At 39.2% G+C, this 26,565-nt stretch overlaps 1 protein-coding gene across 5 annotated transcripts in view; it reads right to left on the reverse strand.

Annotated features, from left to right (window-relative positions):
* The window catches only part of ARID1B (AT-rich interaction domain 1B), a 322,664-nt gene that overhangs the window by 59,891 nt on the left and 236,208 nt on the right, over positions 1–26,565 (reverse strand). For 4 of the 5 annotated variants that reach the window (XM_057364866.1, XM_057364865.1, XM_057364864.1 and 1 more), the window contains 2 exons: positions 20,425–20,514; positions 4,874–5,053 (listed from right to left, as the gene is read on the reverse strand). In XM_057364866.1, the coding sequence (XP_057220849.1) occupies positions 4,874–5,053; positions 20,425–20,514 (270 nt within the window). The remainder of the gene's footprint in view (positions 1–4,873; positions 5,054–20,424; positions 20,515–26,565) is intronic. The other variant, XM_057364867.1, reaches the window with a different exon arrangement.

Here is a 26,565-nt window from a genome sequence, read left to right on the forward strand (position 1 = left end):
ACGGTTCCCAAGGAAATGAAGCAACTATACTCTTCTGTCTTAAAATACAAATTTCTGCCTGGGGGTCCTCACAGAAAGATCCCCAATATGTGGTTCAGCAGAGATGAAAGGCTACAGATTCAGCTTTATGCTGSCCTCAGACTGTCCTGTTACTTCTCCTCTAGGCTTGGCGGCTGGCAGCTGACTATTCTCTGTTCAGTGAGCCATYGCCCCCAGCCAGAGCTTTGGTTGCTCAGACCTGCCCAAGCCATGAGTCTGATCCAACAGATGTGACTACAACCCAAGGGCTGAGTTTCCCACTGCTCTGCTATGTGTGACAGGCAACAGCACACAACTTGGGTGTTGCTCTGGGTTTCCAGTTGCATGGTGCAAAAAAGAAAGAACTACAGCAAGATGTGGTGTGTRTGTGCACTCAGAGGTTATGCACAGCAGTTAACACAACTTATGTGCATGCTATTGTAACACTACTTTCCAAAGGGAAGCAAATCCTCTCCCTAGATGAGCAGACCTGGTATCTAGGATCACTGGGAGCTACTGTCAGTCCAATTTACATAAAGCCAATTTGTTTTGTCATTGAGGGTCTAGGAAGTACATTCAGCAGCATGTGTGGAGGAACAAAAAATGCTAAAACACYACTGCTGTTTTGATGCTATTTTGATTTGGGACAAAAAAATGAAATCTTTTTGTGCTTTGGCTTTTCCAGCGTATGCACAACACAGAAAAAACAGTGGAATCTTCTCCATAAAAATATGTGTCTCAGTTAAAATAGCTCCTAATCATTCATCTCCAGGGATATACATCCAAGAGCACAGGGAAGTCGTATCTTTTTAGYAAGGAAAACAAGTTTCAATGGTTTTTCCATGGGTTTTTTTTCCCCTAAGCATTTCCTCAATACCTCAAGTACTAGCTATTCTTATACCTTTCCCAGACCACAAAAAAAAGGCAAAATAAAAGCCAAACAAAATACAAGAGGAATTGCCAGGAATGAGGAGTGCAATCTTATTTCCATGTTTCTCTAATAGATTAGTAATTTGTTGGCAGTGGCTTTGACAGAAAACAGATGGATGCAGCATTAAACACAATGAATGCAGCAGATGCTAGGCCAGCCCACATCAGCTGGACGTGTCAGGCAGCCAAGTTCAAGAGCCCACACTTTTCAAGTGGGTACAAGCCTGGCAACAGCGGCTGCACAATACTACTGAACAACTCCTCCCCTCCATATCTGAGGGATTTTTAATTCCAACTCACCCTTGGCAGAGTAGAATTGTACCCAGAGACATGACATCTCTAATGCATGAAAAAAAACAATGCTGCAACAGCAATCAGGAGGGGGAAAAAAGTGTAATGAAGATAAAGTATAAAAAATCTGACTAACAACCTGCCAAAGACAGATGTTCATACTTACTGCTGAAACTCTGGTCCACTTTGYTCAGGTTTGCTGAACAAAGTGCTCTGAGATCTTGCCATTTCTAGGCAAACAGAAAAGAGGGAAATTTGAGAACTACCTGTTAGCTTTGCTCTCTGCTTTAGACATGAAACGGACTCATTGTAYTAAAAATCTTCAAATGGTTCTAGAACTTTTTACATGTGCACTTAACCATCAAGCTTTTCTTCTACCACATTTTAAATGTGTTGTTCTGAATCCCTCTGAACTATTTTACCTAGGGGACTTCAGTAAGATACAGTTGATAAAATTTAAGTCTGAGCTCCACAGGCTCTTGCACAGGTGGGTCTGGATTCAGAGGTCCAGACTCCAGATACTCAGGGCATCTCATGCTTGAGATGCTACCATTTAAATTAAAATCTAGGATTAAAATCAGTGGGAGCTAGACAGCAAACTGCTTTTGTGAAATGAGTCCAACATTAAAGGTTACAAAGCACAAATACTCAATTCATACTACTTTTTCACAAGCAAAAGGGGGTTTAACTTACGGTGAAGCTCTGGGGTTGAGGTTCAAACATGTTCAGTAATGATTTCTCTCTTTGTTATACCCGAACAGAACAGCTTTACTGCTGAATTGAGTAGGAAAAGTTAGGAAGGCTGGATGCATTTCAGAGACATTTTACTGATTCACAGGAAGGTCTTCTTTGCCCCAGTCTTAAAAGATCCAACTGACTACAGCATCCGACTGCTCTCCAGAGTGCATTTAAGGGAYATTTTGCTGTGGCAGCAGTCTGGTGCTCGGGTCATAGACCAGAGCTTCATTAGCCCCTGAGCCAGATGATGTCCAAATCCAAAGAGATTCTTTTTTTCTTGGGTTGTTTTTTTCAGTCTTGGGGAAAGGAAAATGATAGGATTTAATAAAAAATTAAAACTAATGTTCTGTACTGGATGCTCCTGTGTTGTATCCCAGACACATGGAAGTGTGGAGCAAAAGCCATTTATTATTTTTGAAGGAAATGGTTTCACAGAATTGGACTATGACCCAGTACAGAATTGCTTCCTGGGAAAATATATGCTGTTCTTATTATAGATCTAAGTGTCATGTAAACAAATGAAAATCAAATAAATTAATCATAGGCATGAAATGGATCATTCTGYTCTCATGAACTGGGGGCTAACACTTCCAATCCAAACTTAATGGTGCACTCTTTACTATGGTGAGCAATTTCACTGCACAGAGGACAGTAGCCTTGAGCAATGGTTTTCAGGACAGCACATAGTGAAATCCAGTATTCAAAGCTGGATCAAAGGCTTAGTGTCCAGAATGCTTTGATGCATATATGAAAATACAAGTAGTCCTGTCAAACCCAGCCTAAGCTTAACAACATGCTGGAAGAAGGCCTATGTGAACAAAACATGGAAAACAAATCAGATCCTTGAGAATTACTTCAGTTTAACAATTTAAGAACTTGGTTTCAACCCAGGTAATTTTTAATATCTTTCCTATTTTGGCAGCAAAAGGCAAATGGGATAACATTATTATATATTCATCATTGCTGGCATATGATTATGCTTTGTAATAGGGTATGTTAAAGAGTTGCAGTTACAGATTAATTTCATTAAAAATKAAAAAATGCTATTAAACCCTTAAATCCAGGTAAACACATAACTTGGAAATACCACTATCTTCATCCCTTGATTTTATTAATGCTTAGATTAGCCTGGTAAAAATGTACTATTCTTCTGATCTAATTGCTACCTACAGAGGTGACAGTCTGCAAGGCCCTAATTTTATGACGACCAGTGCACACAATCCCTGGTACTTTTCAAGCACTGGCAGTAGAACATAGTTTTCATCCATCATGCTATTCACCAAACCCTTCTGAAACAGCCTGTTAATGACAATGATGCTCATTTTCTTCCTGTCCCTCAAGTTCACTTTTTAATAGCAGTTTCTTCCTGACCATGACCCATAAAATCATTACATAGGCACTTTCATCTACAGAGGGAGGCAAAGAACTGCTGAACTCAAGCAAAAAAAGAAAGYAGTATTTGGCGTGTTACTTAAATGCATTGATTTAGTACAAAAACCTTTCCATTCAATCAGTGTGGATGGCTAATGTTTTACTGCACTTGACACCCACTATTCCCATGGTTCGGAATCTCAGCAGCAGCAGTACCGCTGGAAGTCAGGATAGTACATCATAAATCCACTGGATTTTTTACCAGTTAAGCTAGTTGCTCACTGTGCAGATAAAAATAAGCACTTGGACAGCATTTTATGGCCACAAAATGCTTTCCAAATAAAAGGAAAGCACCAGTCAACTGGAGTTGGGTAATTAATCTTCACRCATGGCTATAAGGCATCACTAGCCCCATTTTACAGTTAAGGAAAGCAAAACAGAGAAATGAATCTACTTGCCTAAGTTGAAAGATGATGTAAAAGGCAGAGCCAAAATCAGAAACAGGAAAATCTTGGCTTGTAGCCCTGTCTCAGAACACTAAAGCAAATGCTACCCAGAGATGAAACAGAAAGGAACATTGCATAGGGCAGCAAGGCTCCTCGCAAACAAACATCAGAACTAGTTCTCAGAAACTCTGGAGACTAAAATAACCGTCCTTGCTAGCATGGGCGAGTCATTGAGCCCTACAGAAATTCCCATTGCTGGCTCAAGTCCTTTTTGAGGCTTTTAAGTAAGAAAGCAATAGTTGGAAGTGCTGAAATAGAAAAGCTTCTGTATGTACCTCTAAAGAAAATACTGACCCTTATATATTCCGTAGCTTGACTTCAACTTCATTAAACCCCTAAACAGATGCATACTTTATAAAGGTCATCCATTAAAGGCAAAACACTGGACAAGGTCAAGGTTGTCCAGGGGCAGAAACTGTATATTCTATTTTTGTTTTACTCCCCCATCAATTCTGTCAAACAAGCAAAATAAAAGGGACTTTCTCTCTCCATCTGAAGGGTTAGTTAAGATTCACAAACCATATGTATAAGAGCTCCATATTCTATTTCCACAGTAGCCACTGTATTATTATGCTTGTTAGAAGACTTTACCCTCAAAGTCACCAAGCAATTTCAGATTGGCCTTGGGATTTCATCCAAGAAAAGAAGTCCTATTTTGGGATTGGTATTGTGACCCTTATTCCGTGCTTGCTCAAATGCAGCCTCATCACAGAGATGACATGCTTGGGCTCCTAAACAATAGACCTGGCAATGCCACAGATTCATCATTTCCTTACCTAATTTAAGGTCACTATTTTTATACAGAGAAAGGTGCTAATAACAGAAACAGTTTCTTCCACAAGGTGCAGCTCCACCTTTGGATAACAGCTTCATTGATTTTTTTTTCAGGGAGAGTGTCATGTGTGTGTTTTTGTTTGCTTTTTAAGAAATCACATACCTACCTACATATACAATACATATATATATAGTGTAAAAATATATATATAAATTATCATATCTATTACCAGCAAGCATTTTACCTTGTGGTCCATACTGGCTCATCTGAGGCCCATAAGTACCACTTGAATTACTCTGCTGAAAGCTACCAATTCCAGGATGCACTTGACCTCCAGGTGAGGGGTGTGGTGACATGGAAGGTCCAGTTTGTTGAGGTCCATACTGTGACATTTGGGGGTTCCTCTGTATGCCTGCCATAAAACCTAAAAGAAGAAAGAACCAAAGCAAAAATTAATACTCAGGTAACTATTGTTGATTTCTTAAAAAATCTTTGGCATTAAAATAAACCAACCCTCTTTAGTTATTTCAGATTAAGAATATCCAGAAAACCGTTGTTGTTCACACAAACAAAACCAAACACATCTCCAAGTCAGCAAAGCTGACTGTACACATGACCTGTGTACAGGTCACCAAAATCCATATATAAGGTTTGAAAACCTTTATTAGTAAAATACAGAGAGGCAGTCCTGCTTAGTTACAAATGGTTGCTAATTTTAAAATTAAAACAACTTTTAGGAAAAAAAAAAAAAGCAATTAGCTGCATTACTTAATTAGTAGTAGGTAATGTGCCAGATGACTTATGGTGGGAGTATCATGTCTTCCACAATTATATGTTGCTTCCAAAATGCCTTGCTTCAGCATATAGAAACCCACTGTAAATACTCTTCCATTGCCAACAAACTCACCACAGCTAAAATTTACCTCTTATGTCAAGACTAGTCATCTCAGCCAGAAATAAGTCATTTTGTTATGTATTTGTGCTCTAAGACTCTCTTCTAGTCTTTCCCCAGCACATTCTATTGCATTCTCCCCTTTTTCCCTTTTGTAAATGTATTAATGAATCCCAATTTAATTAAAAGTTCAAAAGCTGCAGCAAGAAGAGTTAGTCAAACAGTATAAAATTTAGAAGCTTCACATAAAGGAACAGAACTAAGCCTATTAAATGGAGGAAGAAGAGCGTTTTGTGGTGGAGTTTTTGAAATTTTCATGAACTGGGAAAAATCCTGCAATCCCACCCATGAAATGTCTACGTAAGGGTGCTGGTTTTTTAGCATTTTATACCCTGAAAGGTTTTAGTGCTGCTTTCAGTCTTAAAGAGGATGTGCTGGCAAAGTTTAGGTGGTTTTTTTTTTTTTTATTTCTAGAGGAAATCCGCTTTCTTTCCTGTTCTGCTCGCATATTAAATTTCATCTTTCCATTTCCCTGTGAGGCAAAACCTGCGTGCACGGCAGGACAGCGCTGGCCGGGTAGGAGGGAGCCCCGGTGTGTGGGATCACGGGCTCTGGCACGGCTGCGTTCCGGGCCATCGGGCAGCCAGCCCAGGCACCCACACTCTGGGGCCACAGAGAGCTGAAACCTCTCTTATCAAAGGTGCCCCTTTCCCACCCACTCCATTCCTTTTAGTGCTGTGCGTGTGGGGAGGTGTGAAGCTGAAAGACAAGAGACACCTCGCCTGGCAGCATTAGTTACACCTTGCCCTACATGAGGGAGGGAGGGAATAACAGAAAGGTAGGACACTGGAAGCTGCTGATGGGAAGACTGGAAAAAGAAGGGAAGAGGGGAGACATAGGCCAAGGTAAATTGTGAAGACAGACAGACTTGAGGGACAGGAGGAGGGAAAGGAGACAAAAAGATGACTCTCCCAAAGGGCTGGGATGTCSTCTCACTGGTTAGCACCAGCTCACCCCACCAAACACAGATTAATGAAGAGAGGTATTTTTTTCTGAGCCACATACAGACATGAGATCAAACTCGTAACTAAAAACATTGAGGTGCAGGTCCTAAGGAGAAAAACCAGGAGATGAGATGACTTTGCCACCCTTGTGCCCAGTGAACTATGAACTGCTCAATCCATACTGTGCTAATATTCCAACTGCAAGATTTGGCCAAATACACATTAAGTTTTCCTGATCTTTGTGCAAGCCCCAAGACAAGGAACTCGATCACACCTGAACTGCAAAATCAGAGCCTGGTACTTGCTTTGGAGGTAGAGCAGACATTGACACATGACACAGCAAAAAACTGAGTGTAAAATGGCAGCTTGGAAACTGATCTGTACTGGTCGGAAAACTCYCCACTTCTCCAAAGGAAAAGGTGCATGAGCTTCTCCATTTAGCTTTATTTTGAAATAGACCCATTGATTTGTAAAACAGTTCCACTCTGGGCACAAATCTTATTACAAAGCCTATGCCTTCTCTGACAGTGCTGTAAGTAATTTAGAAACCTAATACAATTGTGTGTCTGTGAAATAAATGTCCATGTTCCTGATACACATACACCATATATATCACGCTTGTGGAATCCATTTAAATGAAAGAATTTGTACTGGTCACACTAAGATTTTTCTTATAAAGATAGTAAAGTTACTCCTGTGTCTAGTACAGAAGTGAGGGKTTTTTTTTGTTCACTTTTAAACCTGTATAAGGTAACTTTCCAAACACTCTGCTAGCAATTAAGGTTTTTCAGGATGGATGATATACTGAAAAGCTACTGGTACACTAATTTCCAGTAGTGATGCAGAGGGACTGCTGGTAGTTGAAGCTAATGGAGAACATGGACTAACGTCTAATGAAAAACATGGGAGATTATCAGTTTTAACCAGCTCTGTTGTTGTCAAAAAGACTTCTCAGAGCAGTAAGTAAAATAAGTGYTTTTACTCCAATAATCTCTTCCTCAGTGAACTCCTCCTCATCAATTTCTGATGCTGTGGAATGGACAGTGCAGCTATGTGTACAGTCATCAATCAAAAACTCCAGGAAGAGAGTGGGGACACTTGTGTCCATCCAGATAAACCTTCCCACTCCTGGCAGTGTTATCAGAATGACTCCCGTGCACAGTCCCTTGTCCTCCTGCCTTATCCATGCTCCRGGTCGTGGCTCAGGGAGAGCTCATGGGCACTGGCCAAAACCAAGCCCTGGCCATGCCAGTAACTCAATAGCAGAGATAACTCTGATACTACTCAAACTCATGCTCCAGCCTAAGTTTAAAAGAGATGTTGATTAACACAGTGAAAAAGGAACACTCCTTAAATCCTTTGAYATGAGGCATGAGTTTCATGATCTCAGAGGGTGTAAGATTCCTTTCAAATCAAGGTTGGCTTTGCTACCTTCCCTTAAAAGAAGATAAAGAATTAAGACAGGTAAATTTTAAAAAAGGAATCCTGACATCCAGGAAGAATATCTATTCTATACTAYCTTCTGTTAATGTCTGTACAGTACACTGTACATGGCATTCATACAGGACACACTCTAACTTCCTTCCAGAGAGCAGAGGAGTCCTTTCAGCTACAGATGTGATGTGGAGAAGCTAAAAACAGTTCTTACTGTTATCTGGATTCCATTACAGCATAGAGGAATCTACCCTCAACAAACTCCATGAGAGCCCTGTCARCATTCAGAGATCAGTGCATGAGTTTGTAATGTTTTAAGTATTTGCAGAAAGCTCAGATGTCTTAGAGAGAAAAGGGTTCCTGGTCAATACATTAACATTCATGCATCACAAAGAAAAAACAACATCAATTCTAAAAACCTTATCAGAAATGAAAGGGAGCAGCTGGCATACAYTCATTTTTCCTTGTTTACACACATTTTCCCTAGTGTTCAACTTCATTTTATAGACAATACAAAAAAGAAATAAATTTTCTTTCCAGAAAATTAGATCTAAGATAAAGTTTTCTTCTGYAAAGAAGGGAACTAGGATTACATTAGAGCTGCACTGGAGTAATGGCAGTGGAGTGGTTCAACAGCCAGACTGCATCTGACATGCCAACCTCTGTGACAAGGTGGGTTGTTTTGTATTTAATAAACTGCTAGGAAACAGCTACGAGTTAAGCCTTTAAAAACTGCAGCAGGAACACACTCATCAGTGAACAAATTTATTCCCTTCCCTTAATATTAGTGATAAAAGAGGCAYAGGTGATGCTGTACTCACCATCACAACTAAAGAATACTTACTGAAAAACACCTGAGTGGGTTTTAGCAAACTAAGCTATTTSAGAAGTAGTTGAATAAAGTGACCCTGCCAGAAGCATTCTCTTCCTTTTTAGCTAGCTTTYACACTAAATTTACATTTATGAAGAATGACTATTAAAAACCATTTTAACATTGCTGAGCCATCTTCATTTTTTTTTTTGGTTCTCAGAATAGCATACTACTAACAATTATCACACCATAGCAATAATAAAATAGGTTTGTATGTTCAAATAGAACAYACATACAGTGTTTAAAAATGGTCAGGTAGCAGTTTATTTTTCTTCTTTCTTTTTAGCAAAATATGGAAAAAAATATAAGCCAAGCAATGCTTTTGACAGAAGTGTTTCTGTGCCTTTTATGAAGGAAAAGACTTAAAAAATGAAGCTTCTGTTGTCCTAAACAACACTAATATCTGGTAATACATATCATATAGCTAATACCACTTAKGAAATCTTTTAAAAAACATATAAAAACTTGTCTTTCCCTCAGGCATATGTATACACAAAACAGAGATACAACAGCAAATTACTAAATCTTCATGAAATTATGCACAAAGGTTGTTTTAATTACACTARTACAYTGACYAWTACAAAATCATCTGTTTCTTGAATACTTTCCCCTTAGCACTACCCACGAAAAATGCCCACTGAATGGGTTGGGTGCTGCTTTTAAATCTCAGATGGATTATTTTTATTTTTTAAAATCTTTGCTTGAACATGAAAAAACCTTATAGAAAAGTAGAAGCTCAAACGAAAAGGAAGTGACTGCAAAGGAACAGGTTATTTTATATCAGCTGATGGACAGCAACTGTCTACTGGCACACACTTAACCCACGGTCAATGAGAGGTCTTTTGATTTAGCCAGGAGTAGTACATTGATTTTCACGAATGAATTAAACCTGAAAACATGAGAAACATTTACTCATTTTAAGCTCATTAAAACTTCAGAGTTTACAGTGATAGCAGATCATTAACTTACACATCTGACAAATAAAAAATAAGGAAAGGTAAAACGTGCAACAGCATACTGTAAAAATGAACTTACCTAAGAAAAAAATACACTGGGCTACAGCTCATTCTAGAAGTGTAGGCTTAGTGACAGAGCATGGGATCAAAACAACTGAGCAACCTTTCTGAGCAAGGAATAAGGAAATTCCCCTTGTTCAAGGGCAGAGGCTGAAGAATGGGCTAGACAGACTTACTACTCTGAAAATCTTGGAATAAGAAAAGTRGAAACAGATTTGATGCACACACTGATCATCAGCTAATTAGAGAAAAATTGCATAAAATCCTCTACTTATGAATCAGCTCAAAAAAATTAAGTATGTGAGGAGATATTTTCCACTACCTCTAAAGGAAAAACTTGTATAGTGAGAATCACAGATACTTCCAATGATTGGTATTTTAGCAAGGCACTGGTCAGTACCCTTGAGAGAAAAGAGCAAATGTTTGCACACTCATGACACAAGTTTTTGGCAGACTTTGCTTCCTCGGACAGCGGTTTGAGCTGTATTCACTCTCTCAGGATTTTCATCWGAGAATACAACAGAACTGAGACTGATCTAAAGCAGTGACTCCCAAATCTAGCTCATCTGTGGATAAACAAGAAGATAGACGTGTCAGGGTAAAGCTAAACAAATGAAAACATTACTCTGTGATTTGGCACCCTGTTAGCATGGCAAGATGCTGAGGAACATCACAGTCAGACTGAAACTCTGCYCAGCCCACCCATTTCAGATGGTGAAGGTCTGGTGAAGCATGTCTGGGTTTTTGCCCAGCTGAACGTGTCCACAGCCAGCACCCCAGAGCACTAAAAGCAAATATCCCACAGAACACAACTCACACATTAATTGTTTTAGAAATTGAAAGAGTTGGTTATTCTCACATAAGCCTGTGATACCAGAACCCTAAATATGCCACCAGGTTGTCTGCAGACAGTTGATCATACTTGAACCAACATCTAATGGTGTGGTCAGACCTGGAGATGTGTGGTTACGGACTGCAGGAGCTAAGAAAATATTACTGTGCCATTGCTTATGGAGGGCGAGCTTTAACCAGCCATAAACTACACCCTGTCACTGGCAAAGAATGGTGCAGTACCTACCTCTAAGGTGCTACTTAAAACCAACACTGAAAAGGGCACAGTGAGAGAGATATAGGTACTGGAAAAAATCTAAGCAGACAAAAATGTTACACAGGTCTAAACAAATAACAGTAATTAWGAAACTGGCAAAGGTTTGACCCATGTACCAGAATATAAACCAAGTGAAATCATATGGGTGGCATAAAAAACCTGGTATCTAGAGCCAGCAGGCACAAGATTTCTTTATGTTTGAGATACCTTTTATTTTCCATTAAACAACCTCATTAACATATGCTCAGCTAGACCTGTTTGACACACACGAGGCATGTGAGTTGGCAATACACATCTCAGAGTGATGGGTTGGTGAGCATGAGTGGCTGAGCTTACAGTGTCAGTCTCATTTAGACCATGCAAATACTGATTCTCCATATTCCTGTCCAGTTAATAGGMAGGAATATTGATGGGTGCAATATTTGGGCACTTTATACACCACGTCTCTGCTAATGTACCTGATACTGAGTGAACACTTATGCTGACGTGCAACTTGAACAACTGAAGGGTAGTAGCATTAAAAAAACATACTGAGATCATTGTCACAGGACAATTTCAGAGGCTTGTTCTTTAGCCTTCTAAAAGAAGGCTAATAATATTTTTAATAATATTATTTGAAAACTTARAAAATGAAAGAAAGCCTTATTTATTTCTCCAGTCACATTCTAGTTTTTTAAAAAGGTCCCAAAATGTTTTTAGGAGGAAGTTCTTCTTTGAGAAAAAAGAGCAAATGTTTGCACAACCATGATACAATTCTTGGCAGACTTTCCCTCCTCAGACATTCACTCTCTCAGTTCTTCTGAGGATTGTTCTTCTTCTAATGAACTGCTCTTCTTCTAATTAGAAGCTCTTCTAATGTTTCTCCATTAACCATGAAAAAAAGTAATCTACACTTTTTCAGCCCACATAAAAAACCACATAAACCTTGTCATCTTCCCCAAGTCCATCAGARCACCACTAAAATCATCTGAAGTTCTCTGGACTGGAGTAACAGTGACATGATTTCCCTTTGGTATCTGGACAATTTATTTTCACAATGGCATCTGCTAATATCTGCAGTACAGCCACCACAYCTCCTCAACATCCATTCAACAAAGAATGCTTCTTTGATTATGTGAAATGGCAGTAATGGAAAACATCATAGCAAAATTAGGACTTCCTGCAAAGATCACTGCAGTATTTCTCATTTGCACAAAAAGACCAATGTTCTGTTTAAGCAAAAGTGCTGGACTGGTTTTATTTTTCTTTGAAATTATTTTCTTATTATGCTTTAATATCTATCTTACAGTCTCCTCACTGTTTATTTGTCTGACTGCTTCTCTTCACAATGTGAATAGCTTTGGGGAAGATGGAAACTAATGACCTAGCTAAGGTTTTAACCCAGACCCCCTAGTGTTTTACCAGCTGTGCTATTAGGTTAACTGGCTGAATCTCCTCTGCTTCTCTCTCTGATATTACAAAACCCACTCTATGTATAGCATGCAATAATGTTTAAATTTTTCCCACCCCTAAACCTCCCTCTGCTACTGCCTAGCCTTGAAATTCGTATAATCTATCATTGATAAATTAGAATCTGGGGAAGGATCAGACAGATTACCCAGATGGTAGCTGGGGAAGAAATATCCAACCTTTCCTAATGCAAACCTTGCATAATGCTCTCTGATGCAAATTTTATGTRCTGTACTGAGGACAAAGCAGGAAAGACATTTGTGGAGATGCTTGTGCATGCACTAAACAAAACCCACTTTGTTCATCCACCATTTTACTAATAATTTGTCACTGTAATATATTTTATGCAAGATGCTTTTACTCCGGCGCTTGAAAAATCAGGGTCACAGTGACTTGCACAACAAAAGCACCCACCCTGCCCTCCCAACTGCCCCCGAAGGGAATCCTGAATTTCAGTAGGTAGCTTGGGCTGCTGGAATTAATCTCAGCAGCAACATGAAAAACCTGAGGAGTCCGTCTGCTTCGTACAATCAACATTTGTCTAAGTTTTGCTAATAACATGCACACTTAAGAAAATCATGGAGGAGAGCAAAGAAGGAACAGCATTTTATAATGTGTAATGTGCAAAGCCTGCAGGCTTAATGGTCTAAATTTCAGGTTTGAAAAATTTACCCTCCCCAGASACTGCTGTTCAAAGGCTCCTTGGATCAACTCAGATCTTCCTTTTCATGGAGTAAATATATTGAATACCACTATATATCTATTTTGTGGACAAGACTAAAATATATGTTGTCTTTTCTGTTGCACACATGTAAAATAAATCCTAATTTTTTTTTCAAAAACATAAAATMAGCATGCTGTCCTCAGTCCCAAAATGCCTTTGCCTCAGTCTTATTTTTACCATGATTTATGATTTGACTGATTTTTCCCTTCCTTGATTTGCAGCTGTTCCCTGATGAGTGTTTGTTCTTTTGGGATCCTTTGGGATGGYAGGAATTATCCAGTGTTAGCTATTAATATATACATTATATAGATTTCAACTCACTGTCCTATATATTATCTTAAAAAGACATAAAGGGTCTTTGATCAGAGGTTGTATCTTTACAGAAGCTTCATAAAAAGGTTAACTTAGGCACTGAGGGAGTAGAGTGTCCTGACAACCATGGTGCTGTTGAACAGGCAGATCACAGGCAGCTCCCAGTTCACAGGCCATGATGGGAAGCTCTCCCAGGGACAGGAATTGTAYCCAGTTCCTTTACATCAAGCCTGGTGACAGCAACATTGACTGTCACTCTGTCAAGTTCTTCATCAGTAACTGCTGTAGCTTATCTTGCTCCCTGAGCCCAGAGGAAGGGAATTTGATGACTACTTAATGAAGTCAGTGGAAACTTTTCCATTGAGAAGTCTCTCTTGCAGGTAACTATATAAACTCTCTCTCAGAAGTCAATTCTGCTCCCTAATTTCAAAAAGAGAATCCCCAATTTAGTTTAAAAAATGAAATAAAGATTCATCTCCAAGTATAACAAGATTTAACATCAGCAAGAAGAGTGCAATGACCAGCTGCTAGTATACAAAATTTATTTGTTGAGACCTGACTCTGGGTTTTGATTGCACAGATATTATTAACTACATCTCATCCAACTTCTGCAGTTTTGCTGTCTCCCAGCATGGCTTATCACATGTAAACCATACCCTTTTTTCCTTTGAATCTTCTTGCACATGGCCTGCTGTATATTTAGTGTAGGTCACAACTAATCAGATCAACCTAAAGCTGAGACTGGCTGGTGTRTGTCTGAAATCCAAGTACAGTCTGAAAACAGCATCCTGAAATGGCACTCGACTTCTTCAAGAATTAACCTAGTTTGGCAGAATAACATAATTCCSAATACTTTTGGGCAAGAAAAGCAGGCCTTCCAGAAGCACTTGAGAGACAAACAGACACAAAACAATGCACTTCACAGCTCAGAGAGAAAAACAGTAACTTTTCATCCCAGTGATGTTGATTAATAATCAAAGTAAACACATCATCAGCTTTTTTTGCTGTGCATTGCTAATCAAAATAGCAAAGAAAAACAGCGTGCACACATTTGAAAAACCTGCTCATCACATTCATGCTACATTTCAGTGCACTTCCACTTTTACAATCAAATTAAAAATACAAAGGCAAAAACGAATGATAGTCTGATCTTTTTTAAAGACTGTCAATAAATTCAGCACTCACTAAGCTGAGAAACTACTGTAGCTTTTTGAGTCACCAAAGCAGCTTACTGCATGGCTCTAGTGGATGGCTCTGTCTTCACATACATCTGCTCCATGTACCCCTGGGGATCATGTTCCTACTTCATCACGCGACTTGAGGTAAAAAAGGGATGTTTTACAGAGCTAGTCTGACAGTTTCAACTAAAACCTGCTTTTCCTCCTTATGTGATGCACTTTTTCTGCTTGTTGAGGGCATAATTCCTCTAAGCCCACTTTTCTGGGCATGGAGATTTCCTCCCAGCCTGGCAGAGTGTTCCTGCAYACCAGACTGAGCTCGGTTTCCCTGCACTGACCCACTTGGAGAACGCTGTGTGCAGAAGAGGCACTCGAACATACCTGTGGCTTTGCACTCTATGCATGTCTCAAGCATCTTTCTTTAAGAGCCTGAAACACTTCAGTCTACATCAAGTAAACTTATTACCAAGTCTGATTTAACCTTAAGTGGTGTCATCGTTAACATGGCAAGCAGAAGAATGTTAATGACAAGAATCATTTTATTCTCTAGCTCCTCGGTGCTCTGAATGGATCCCAAATCCCCGAATGAGAGCAAAAAACGTATTCTCACGGAAAAAGTCTTTCCAAGACCTAAAAGCAAACGACAGTATCTTTTTTGTTGCAATAAGAATTCTTTGATCTATTTTCCTCCTTCTGGTTTCTCTTTTTAAGAAGAAAATAGATTTCAGGGAAAAGAATCTCTAACATCAAATGTCAGAATTAAGCCATAAATCTGATCGGGAATCGTAGGTGCAAAACACCMGATTGGTATTCTGTGCCTTCCACACAAGGAAAAACATTTATATTTTGTTAGAAGAAAATGTATGACAGTGGATTTATGTGATGACTGTGTACCAATAAGTATGACCAGAAAACAGCTCAACGCGAGAAAAATACCTGTATGAAATCTAATGGGTAAATTAGGAAATTTTAGTTACAGGAATTGAGTTGCTACTTAGTGTTTATAGGGAAGCACAAAGAGAACATCAAAATGCCTGATCACATCCCATCTGTTACAACGTCTTGCTGGATAACATCTTGACTGCCAAAAAAGCTATTTAAATTTACTACATTGCAGCTACTGATAAATATCACTCCTGTGAAGATCTAATACTAAATAAGGACAAGATCTGAGGATAAACCTTGCAAGCAGTAGTGTCAAAAAAATCCAAATTTTGCTTAGCACAACACCTGTACTCTTAAGACCGTGCAGTTTCTTACTCCTTGTCCCTGTCTGTGATATGTTTTTAATAGAGCACACAASTGTACAACACTGCTCAAAAGCTGGATGCTAACAACAGAAAGAAATAAAGGCAGAACAGAGAGAATGACATAAAAAAGAAAAAAAATGAAAAGGTACTAAGAGAAGGTGATGGAGAAGGCAGCAACTTCTATTCAATAATTTTGGAGGTGATTTCTCCAGGCACTGTCCACATAGATCTGACAGGCACAGAATGCTGCCATGAAACTGCCTCCAGCAATGGAATACATTTTCCAGYACATCACAGCAGCTGCAACGGCATCAATTCTGCTTGCAATCCATGTCCAAAAAGAAAAGTTCTCAGTGGTCCTATTTCAGCATATCTCAAGGACTAATTAAATCCTCATTACTATCTTCTAATTATTCCAGTGCTCTGGGATTTCACTCAGCAAGTCCCCAATGGTGCATTAGATGAAAAGGGTTAAATAACCTGTGTTGATTTTGAGACTCCAGATCTATTTCAGACCTTTAGCATATCATCAGCATTATCATGAATATTTAACTATGTACCGCTGTGAAAATTATAAGGGGAAAACAATTAAAGATTTTTTAAAAATTAATTCTGACCCATATACATTTGCACTAATAAATAAGGCTTCTTTAAGTATCCCCATTATGAGAGTACTTGCTGGAGTAATAACATGAAGTCATTAACTGTTTTCATTAAATTCAATGGTTTTCAGGAGCTCCCAATTCACTATTTTAATATAAGACTGAAACCTGACACCGATATATCCAACTGCATAAGCATGAAAATACTACTTAAAAGCACAGAAGTTTTCTAAGCTTTTTTAAAATTACATAAGGAACCATTCATTCCTGCAGAGGTAAATGTGCCTATTTCAACATTATTGTGACACATATTCTCCTAACAGKGCTTGCACTATTTGCAGGTTGAACATTCATATAAGCAGGCAGAAATCTCCGTTAGTTTACAAAAGTAAGAGTGGGAGTATAAGCTAAAGGCCAGGACGAAGGTTTCTTTTTCAGGCTGCAGCTTCAGGAAACTAATTTAGGGGGTCTACCAGGACATGCTGGGTTTCTATTTGATCCCTAGAAATAACTTCTCATTGAGCAGCTCTGGCTTCTACAGACAACCTCGAAGCACAGCTTCCAAAACCCTAACAAATAAGCAGATAGAGSTGAACATAAGGAACTCAAGCCCCTATGCACCTCAAGTATTTGCTGAATGATTACAACAGCTGAGATATTACTGCTGTCCTACCTCTGGGGCTGATGCAACAAAAGTTTWTAAAGAGCTTTGATTTCAATAAACACAAAATATCAAACCCCTACTTTTGATCACATAAAGGAAAGTCTGGAGTAGATCGATCATAAAGCAAGAGCAAAATGTGCATCCCCCTTCCTCCCAAAACCTACCACGTTTCAATGACTACCTCCATTAGTCGTGACTACACTGCCATTATGGCAGTCCCACTAATGGTAATTGTTGGGACCCAGCAGCAGTTAAACACACTTTTTGCCTCTTCAGGAGACTTCTGACACCAGTCTGTCTCCACAGCTCTCCAGTTCCAACAGTCCATTAAGATGTATGGGACTTACTTCAAGTCCCAGTGCTTTCAAAGTCACATGAGCTAAGAAACAGGTTATGAACAGAAAATAAATGCAGTTTCTTGTTTCTTAGGTAGACAGCGTGTGTTGGTAGAACTAAAACCATTTCACGGTGTGGGCATCAAACAATAGTGGCCAGTTACCAGTTGTGGGACAACAACAGAAGTGCCTAAAAGAGCAGGCTACATTTACACTGAGCAGGTTCAAAYGTTCCACAACTTGAGCAGGACATGAAAAATTTAAAAATTATTAAAAAGTGAGCATTTTAATGCTTATACAAAAGGTATAAAATAAGCTATATAAAAAGAAAGCTGAGGAGTTAAAAAAAAAATCCAATCCCCCAAGAAACGCCTATTATTATATATATGCACTACATTTCTACTCCCCTACTTTCACACACAGAATGTACAYGTAAAAATGTGATCATTACTTCATGCTGCATTGTATGACAGAGGATGTAGAGTCTTAGGCAGGCAAACAAAAAAAAATTCCTAATGGGTGCTGAGTAACCACAGAAAGCAGGATAAAATATAATCAAACACTTTAACAATAAAATAAGTGTAAACTTAATGAGTCAAGATAGTGGCTTAGCATCCCRAAGTGCTACAGACTCCACCCATCAGTCAATCTTCATGATAGCTGGTAAATAACTTTTTTTTCAAGTACTGAGAGCAGAGGATTCTGCTCAAGCAATGATTAGTAGTCTTTTGTTCATCCAATTCTCCATTTAAACAAGGAAAGAAATGCTATGCAAAGTGTGAAAACAAACATTACCCTCTCCTATGAAGTGTCTCTGGGGTTTTTGTTTTCATTTTCCTTGAATTTTTTTTTTTTTTCTTTTCTTTTTTGAGAAAGTGTATCAGTAAGCCATGAGTTTAAATTACTGTAACAGATGCCCAAGGATCAGGTGTCCTTAGCAGCAACGATTTTCTGCTCAGGTTTTTATCAGTAAATGACAAGCACCTTCCCTTTGAGTCCCCATCATTCCCCCTCCTTCCTTTCTTCAAGTTCTGTGGAAACCAGTTCAAGCAAGCAAAGGAATCAACTAATGTAACAGCCTTTTTAAAAGGTGAAGTTTTCCATTTCAAAGGAGCCTCTAATCAATGRCAGGGCACAAAAGGGAATGCACGCATGTTTATGCGCGTACAGCACAGACTTTAGAGAAGCTTTGGGGAACATGTTCTGCAAAATCAATACGACCTAGCTAGTTACAAATTTTGAATCTCCTGCATGAAACAAATGGACTTCTTGTACAAGCTCGGTCACAAGGATCATGCATATTAAGTGTGCAAAACCTGCAACATTCCTAAGCACATTTCCTCTAAGARCATACCCAGAATTCTCACTGCAGAGAGGAAAAAAGCAAACTAAATCAATCTCTAAATTTTACTTCTTTCACTGTTACTTATGACTTTGACTTCCCAATTATGGCAGCYGTCTTCTGTTTTACTTCTAAATACCTGCCTGTTTCTCCTGACCAYACAATGAACCCCAGTTTTGTTGTGCAGCAGAACAGAGAGGTTCAACACTTCCAGATCTGTCAGACCTATCTTGTCCCCCAAAGACAGGTGAGGAACAYGCACTGCAGAAATAATTATTACTGAAAAGTGTAACATTTCATGCCAAGACCCAGTTGTGCCAGGAAATGCACACATCTTTCTGAGATATTTGGGTCTTTAAAGCCTCCATCTGATCCATCCTTGAAGCCTTGTGACATTTCCATCCCACAAAAYATCATATATTTGTATGGGGTACTGATGCCATTCTTTTTTCACCGAACACGTATGTACATTATTCTGAATTTTTTTGAATGGGAAATTAAGTCCCTGCACTAAAAACTGTGTAAAAMGAATGACTGAAAAGGAAAGGAAACAAAATAAATGAACACAGAATTCTATATATTTCATGTTCTCATAAATCAGCATTCCTGGGGGAGGGTACATTCAACCCAGACAAACAGCAAAAATTAAGACTCTCTGCTCTTCTTTGTGAGTCCTCTTAGCTCCTCCTGGATGCTATCCCAGAAATTTGTCATTCTGTGAGTTCAACTTGTTTCACTGTGAGAAAACTTCTAGTATTTATGGTATCCCCATATGGTGCTACTTGGGATATTTCTGGAAGCAAGACATTTTAGGAGGGGCATTTCATAAATAACTCCATGTTTATCACAGTTATCATGTGTCTGTTTTGCAAGCCTGTCACTGGCACATGTTAACCACTGCATGGACAGGATGCCCAGTTTCAGCAGTTGATCACATGTATGGCCACACAACAAAGCTGTGACAAGTCTCTTCCATGAGCCAGGGAGAAAGGAGGTGAAAGGAAAAAAGGGCCTAAAGTTTATAAAAGGTAACTTTAATTTTAAAATGTTCTGTTTATTTTTGTGAGCACATGGTATGAAGCACGCTTTTAGAACAGTGCTGTTGCCTGCAAGCTTTTCCATTGCAAGATTTCCAAATTTTTGAACCCTATGACCTAAAGATTTGACTTCCCTTTAYACTGAAAAATATTTTTATCCTAGAACTGGTTAGAGGACTATTGYGTCCATGCAAAGATAATAGAGATGACAATTTTAGGAACAGTAGCAAAACTGCTCACAGTTAGCACTCTTTCTCTACATCTTAATTCCAAGAYAGACAACAAAGAGTTGTATTCTCTAGCACATGACTCAAGTATTTACAGAAACTGCCTTTATACCCTGGGCATTCACTGTATTTTGAGAAAACCTTGTTTTCAATTATAGTTTGGTAAAACCCTGCTATTCAATTGCTCTTTCCCCAGAGACGGAAACCCCCCAAGCCTTTTACAATAAAGACTGTCATTATTTTCCCTGGGAAAAGAAAAGAAATACCAGGAAATCTCACATTGCTAATGTGCAACTTAAAATGAAGGCTGCATTTGGCACCAACTAAAAAAGCCCCAACACCTAACAAACCTCGGTCCTGTGGCATTGGTGACTGGCTCAAGGCAGGGTGGGAGCTGGATTCTGACTGGCTGCCAGGAGGCTGCGGTGGCATCTGACTGCCTGTAACACACAGAGAAAAAAGGGAAAACAGACTTGCTTTTAGCATTTCAATGCACAAAACCAAGTATTGCTGCATTTTTCACCACTCGACATCAAAGCAAGTACCAGCTGTATAAGGTAAAAGACAGAGCTCAACAGGTCTCCCTTTTTTCATACTTTCGTCTTTTTTTTTTCTTTTATTTTTTGAAACCCATGGAGGAAACATGCACAAACACATTTAGCAACAGGCATGGCGAAATGTTCAATTTCGCACTGAGCGAGTTCCCAACCTCACCAACATGATCCAATTTATAGCTGCAAATCTCCTGACACATATTTCTGTTAAAGAGTTTAGCAAAATCCAAGTCTGCTGAACAATAGGGCTCATCCTGCCGAGCATAAACTGGCCTCCAGCCAGGCAGACGTGGACTGCTGCCAACAAYATTACCACTGAAAAATTCGGTCAATACAAAAATGACTAACAACAACAGTTTAAAAAGTATTTCAATGAATCAGTGGTTTTAATATTGTTTGAATGTCCACGTAGAATATGGGAATAAAGAATAACACGTAGGCACACGTGGTGAAAGTGAAYGTTTGAAAGCGACCAGACAGAAAAGGGGAATCTTATCATTCAAAAAAAGCGAAGGGAAGTTATTTATTAAAATAACTAACCAAAACAGACACATCCATTTTTATGACCACGTTCAAAAGACATCCACTGCTGTTCTACCCAYCCAGATAAGAAGAGAACTCACAGTGCTGTCTCTGAGGCTCAGAACACAAAATGTTCCCTTTCAATGTTAGTGGATAATAAGGCAGTGATGCAAGTCAGTCCTCGAGGTCACCATTCAACACCATCTCAAGTAGGGAGGTCCATCCTACCACCCTCCCAATACCCCAGGGGCCTCGTGCTTAAGAGTCAACCTGCCACAGCCTGAGCAGGAGGAAGAATGAGACCTGGACATCCCCTAGGACTCCTCTCCTCTCCTGGTTTAAGACACACCTCCTCGTGACAGCCCAAGAGGCTTGAAGACCACCTCAGGTTAGGCAGCAAATATATACTTTAAGCATTTAGACACTTGTAGTGACGAGCACGGTATAAATAGCAGCAGACAGATTTATATCCCTCATCCTCAGAAACTGGTCAGACTGTTTTCCACTTGAAGGAAATGGAAAGAATAAAAACGCAGGCAATAGATTTGTGCCTGCTGAGACTCATTTCCTCCTGCTCAGCAGCTGCCCCTCTGCAGTGGCAGGAGCAAGAATCCTGCAGACAGTCCTGGCTCTGGGAGCGGGCTGACAGCAGGGCAGCAGGTGCTGCCCTTTGGAGCGACCATGGGCCCTAAGTCGGACATAAATGCAGGAAAGCAAATGTGTCTGCCCTGCCACCCACTCCCCATCCCCAAAACCACTGTCTCTCAGCACTAGCTCTGAAGAAAGGCCAGACTGGTACAGAAAAAGAGCAAATCTATAAAATGTGGAGTGTAACCACTGCCCAGCTATTCAGATGAGGTGCTTTTGCACTAAAAACATGACAGTCAACATTACTGGGAGCAGCTGTGACAACTGTCTCAGATGCAAATGCTGGGCTAGAGGCAGAATTGTTCCTTCAAAAGACCAAACATGCCACTCAGCACCCAAGGCTTTGCGTTCCACGTCCCATTCACGAACTCCGAGGCATATGACAATAATAATGACAAATTCCAGCTTATGTTTTGATGTCATTCAAGAGCAGGCTGTGGAGATGTAAGTGCCTGCATTATAATGAATGCTTTCGGCCTGATAGGAAGGATTCAGTGACTCAAGACTGTAAACAAACAGCATTTCCATGTTAACACAGGGCACTGCCACTTCCACTGTGTATGCCCCAGGCACTGCTATCAGACAGAGCACTTCAAGTAGATGGGAACCATCTAAGATTTCTACAAACACTTAAAAATAATAAAAACAAAGGCAGAGGTAGTCCTGACTGCATAGCTTTCACCAGGATCCCCTTGTACTGGAGGCTTGGCAACTTTGAGAGATGCTACAATGCATAGAATATCTATGATAGACAATATAGTTTGCATGCTGTCTGGCTTTTTACATTGATGGTAACATCAGTTATCTGGCTGGAGCCTTATCCTGCACAGACAAATGTGCAAGCACACACCAGGAAAGTCAAAGCCTAAAACAATACCTGTAAAACTTTTACAAAGGAATCTCTTTTATTTGTATCCTTAGTCAATACAGACTCAAGAGTTTTGCAAATTCACAGCCTTTGCAAACATTTGAGTTTTTTGCTTCAAAGAAAATTTTCGGTTTTATAAAGGAAAACAATTTAATAAACATGACCAACTCCACACATATTCTAACAAATAACAAACTTTCAAGAGAAGTATCCAGTATGCTAAATATCAGTGGGTGCTACAGATTATCCAAGTGCTGGACATGAAGATACTGCATCAAAATGCTTTCAATCGAACTGCCATTTCACTCTTGGAAGTGATGTGAAAGGTAAAAGGAGGTTAAGCACCCAAATACCTTTGAAGACTTGAACTGAACTCTTAATTTGGGTATCTAACTCCTATTGATTGGGAGCTGATGASAGGACTTTAAAACCTTTGAAGATCCTGTCTGCCATGCTTTTTAAGTTTCTTTGTCATGAAAAGAAACGATCTTAAAGATTTTCTGTTTCTTTCCTTTAAATGATAGTAATCCTTCTCTCTTTCAACGAGTATTGCAGCTGTTTTTCTTGGAAGATACTTTAAATAATACACGAACAGACTTTTGTATTTTATTGGGAAAGGAAAACTTCTTTTTTTTTTTTTTTCTTTTAGAAGAAACACAATTTCTACAGCTATTTAAGAGAGAGAAAAAAANTTTTTTTTTTTTTCTTTTAGAAACACAATTTCTACAGCTATTTAAGAGAGAGAAAAAAACCAGTAATTATTTTTTTCACTGACATCATACTGCCTCCTTTGACCTAGTGATACACAGAAGGAAGTTCAAGCAGCGATGACCTTTTTCCATGTTTTGTATACCTTTGTTGCCACATCGGTGAGATACTCCACCTGACAAAACGTATGCAAAGTGAATACTACAGATGTTTCACAATACTTCTATTATGAAAACCACAGAAAATGCAATAATGCATGTAAAAAGGATAGAAGCTGCCACACTAGCTCTTTCCCCTATATTTAATGAAGGAGAAAAATGCTATTCAAATTTGTATAGCTATCTGGTAAAATTAGTTGTTAAAACTATCAAAACCAGCAGTCTACCTAATATGGTATCTGCTATTTAATATATAAAAAGGTTAGCTGAAGGGGTAATTTAAAAATGCATAATACCATAYTTGTAAATGGGTTTCCTGTTTTTTAAAATATGTCAAATGCTTCTAAATTTTTGCACTTTGAAAATTTTCACTTCAAATGGAGTCAGGAGAGACTTCATAGTACCTTTGGAAAAGATGGGCTGAGAAAAATACTAAATAGTGACTGCATTATGGATACAATCATGAAGGTAAACTGTGAAAAGTAAATTCCTTAGAGCCAACATAGCAAGCAAGAGCAGACCTTTGACATCCTGCTGAAGAGGGGTCCTTGCAGTCCACATCAGCAATGTTTTGAACCATGCTGAGTGCTCTCTGCTCCCACCACTCTGCTGATACTGGAGGATGCTCAGCTGTGACACCCTCTACCACCTGGACAATGCCTCACAGAATTATSCCCGAACAACTGAAGCACTTCAGTGACAACAGGTTCCCTCTGGGAAATAACTAGTTAAGAAAAGAAGGAGGGACATCAGCACAGAAATTTAAGATGCAYGAGAACTGGAGGGTGGGGGACTGATCACAGCCTGTGTTGAAAATGGAACGCTAGGCTGAAGGAAAGGCAGAAGTCACAGATCTTGTGGGCTGTCTTTGAGGCAATTCCCAATCTAATTTAGGAATTGAGAGCTAGGACTGGATTAATGACATTGATCACAAAATGGGAATACAAGTCAATACAAGATATGATCAAAATCTGCCCAAGAAACCCTTGGGGCCACCTTTTGGCTTGGAGTATCAAAAATGTAAACATTTATATTCATGGATCAGAACCAGGCCTTTTATAACTGAGGAGCTCAAAGTTATCAGGTAGACATGGAAGAAATGGAAGGAAAAATCTGACCATATCTGTTGACTTCCAATGGTTATAGCCTACAAACAGCTGTAACTAAGCACATAACATGGCACTCAAACAAATTTATTATTCGGATAAATTGGGAGGATTGCTTAGAGTAGAGGTAAGGCAATACAATATCACTGCTGATGTGTCACTGGCGAGCCTTCACAGAGACAAACACAGAAAGCCTACTGCAAACTGGAATGGGAACCAGCAACCAGCATGACATGACAGGAGCCTGAAAGTGTGAGTATTACTTAGCATGACAAAAAGTAGAGCTGGGACTTTGTGACTTCTTTCTAAAAATATATTTGAGGTGAAATACCATGGAGGAAAAAGAGCATTATGTTTAGGATGATAATCAAACCATTACTGGAATTTGAAACAACTCTGTTTTAGGAATAATGAGGTCCTGAAAATCTAGTGATTAAGATGAAATATGATAAAATAATAGGATAATCATCACATAGTTGATGTTATAATARAGGCTCACAGACCACAACAGACATTCTGGGTCTCGGATCCCTACATCAGAAATGAAAGAACATAAGTAGGCTTCTATATGGGAGTGTTTCAAATGAGCTTTTCAGGAAATTGGAAGTGAGGTGCAAATGACCTCAAAGGAAAGAAATTTTTCTAAGGGTACCATAAAGGGAAACTGGTCATGTGTTTTGTGTTATCTCTTTCATCTTATAAARCCTATGACCCCTTAAGAATGAAGATTATTTTCTTCCTTAATTTATGCATTGTAGCTAAGCTTCCTGTTGTATTAACAGTATTTTTTAAATTACTTATTCGTTCAAGTAAAAAGTAAAGGTTGTCTGMACATCCTCTCCAATTAAGACATGCAAAATACAAAAACTTTCCTCATATCTATGCAGTAAGATGTTTGAAAAGGCCTGAGACACGAGGACCCTTTCAGGTACAGCAGCTGYGGCGGTGCTGGGATATGCAGAGTCAAACACACTGAGACCAAGCCTTCTGGCTGTGCTCAGCACCCCACTGCAGCTAACAATCCCTTGCTAGCACCAGCAGTGCTGGTAATGCACTGCAGCCTGCTTGCCGAGACACTTCCCACCTCCCTGACCCAGGAACTCAGGACCAAACCCAGGACCCTCCTGCCTTGGAATGGTTTCCGTGGCTGGCTGAGAGGTTTGCTGAAGGCAAGACCACAAGCAGATGATTTTTCCACTGTAGCAACACAAAGCTTCTGTAAACAGGATGCTTATCAACTGATGCCAGACTTATGGATGCTCTACATCATAAAAAGTTATCAAGATTGTTGTTGGGCCTAGCCCTGATTATCCATATTGCCTCTCAAAAAAAAATGCATTGTGCTTCAAAGACACAAGATTCCCTAACATATGTGAGTATCACAATTCATGTAAAATCAACAAGCAAAAAACCCCTTTTGTTATTCATGAAAGTGTAAAATTCTCAGACTACCAGTTCCTGAATACACCTCACCTTCTTCTTCCYATCTATGCCATATGCCCCCTATGGGGTTGTGAGCGAGTTTCAGAGAAATCACTGTAACTTAAGTGCTAAATTGCTCTTAAATCTCCATTAAAAAATGCAATGATGAACTAAGAGACCCAGAGAGCCCTAGCTCTGACTTTTCTCTGCACAAACGCAATAGCATAAACATCTTAATTTAATGAGTAGAAGCTACTTGTTTGACATGATATAACATTTAATTCAAAGCAAAGTTGACACTGATGGGATGAGGTAGCTACCCGATATTTTGTTTCCTCCTCATTACTCAGCGTGTAGTCCCAAGGTATTACTTATGGAACACCATCCAAATGTCACCCTTACTACAGAATAATCCATTATATCATGGATTACTCAGCGTGTAGTCCCAAGGTATTACTTATGGAACACCATCCAAATGTCACCCTTACTACAGAATAATCCATTA

This window comes from Malurus melanocephalus, unplaced genomic scaffold (assembly GCF_030028575.1).
Source record: "Malurus melanocephalus ecotype Western Australia unplaced genomic scaffold, MMel_1.1 scaffold_43, whole genome shotgun sequence".
Classification (NCBI taxonomy): Eukaryota; Metazoa; Chordata; class Aves; order Passeriformes; family Maluridae; genus Malurus; species Malurus melanocephalus.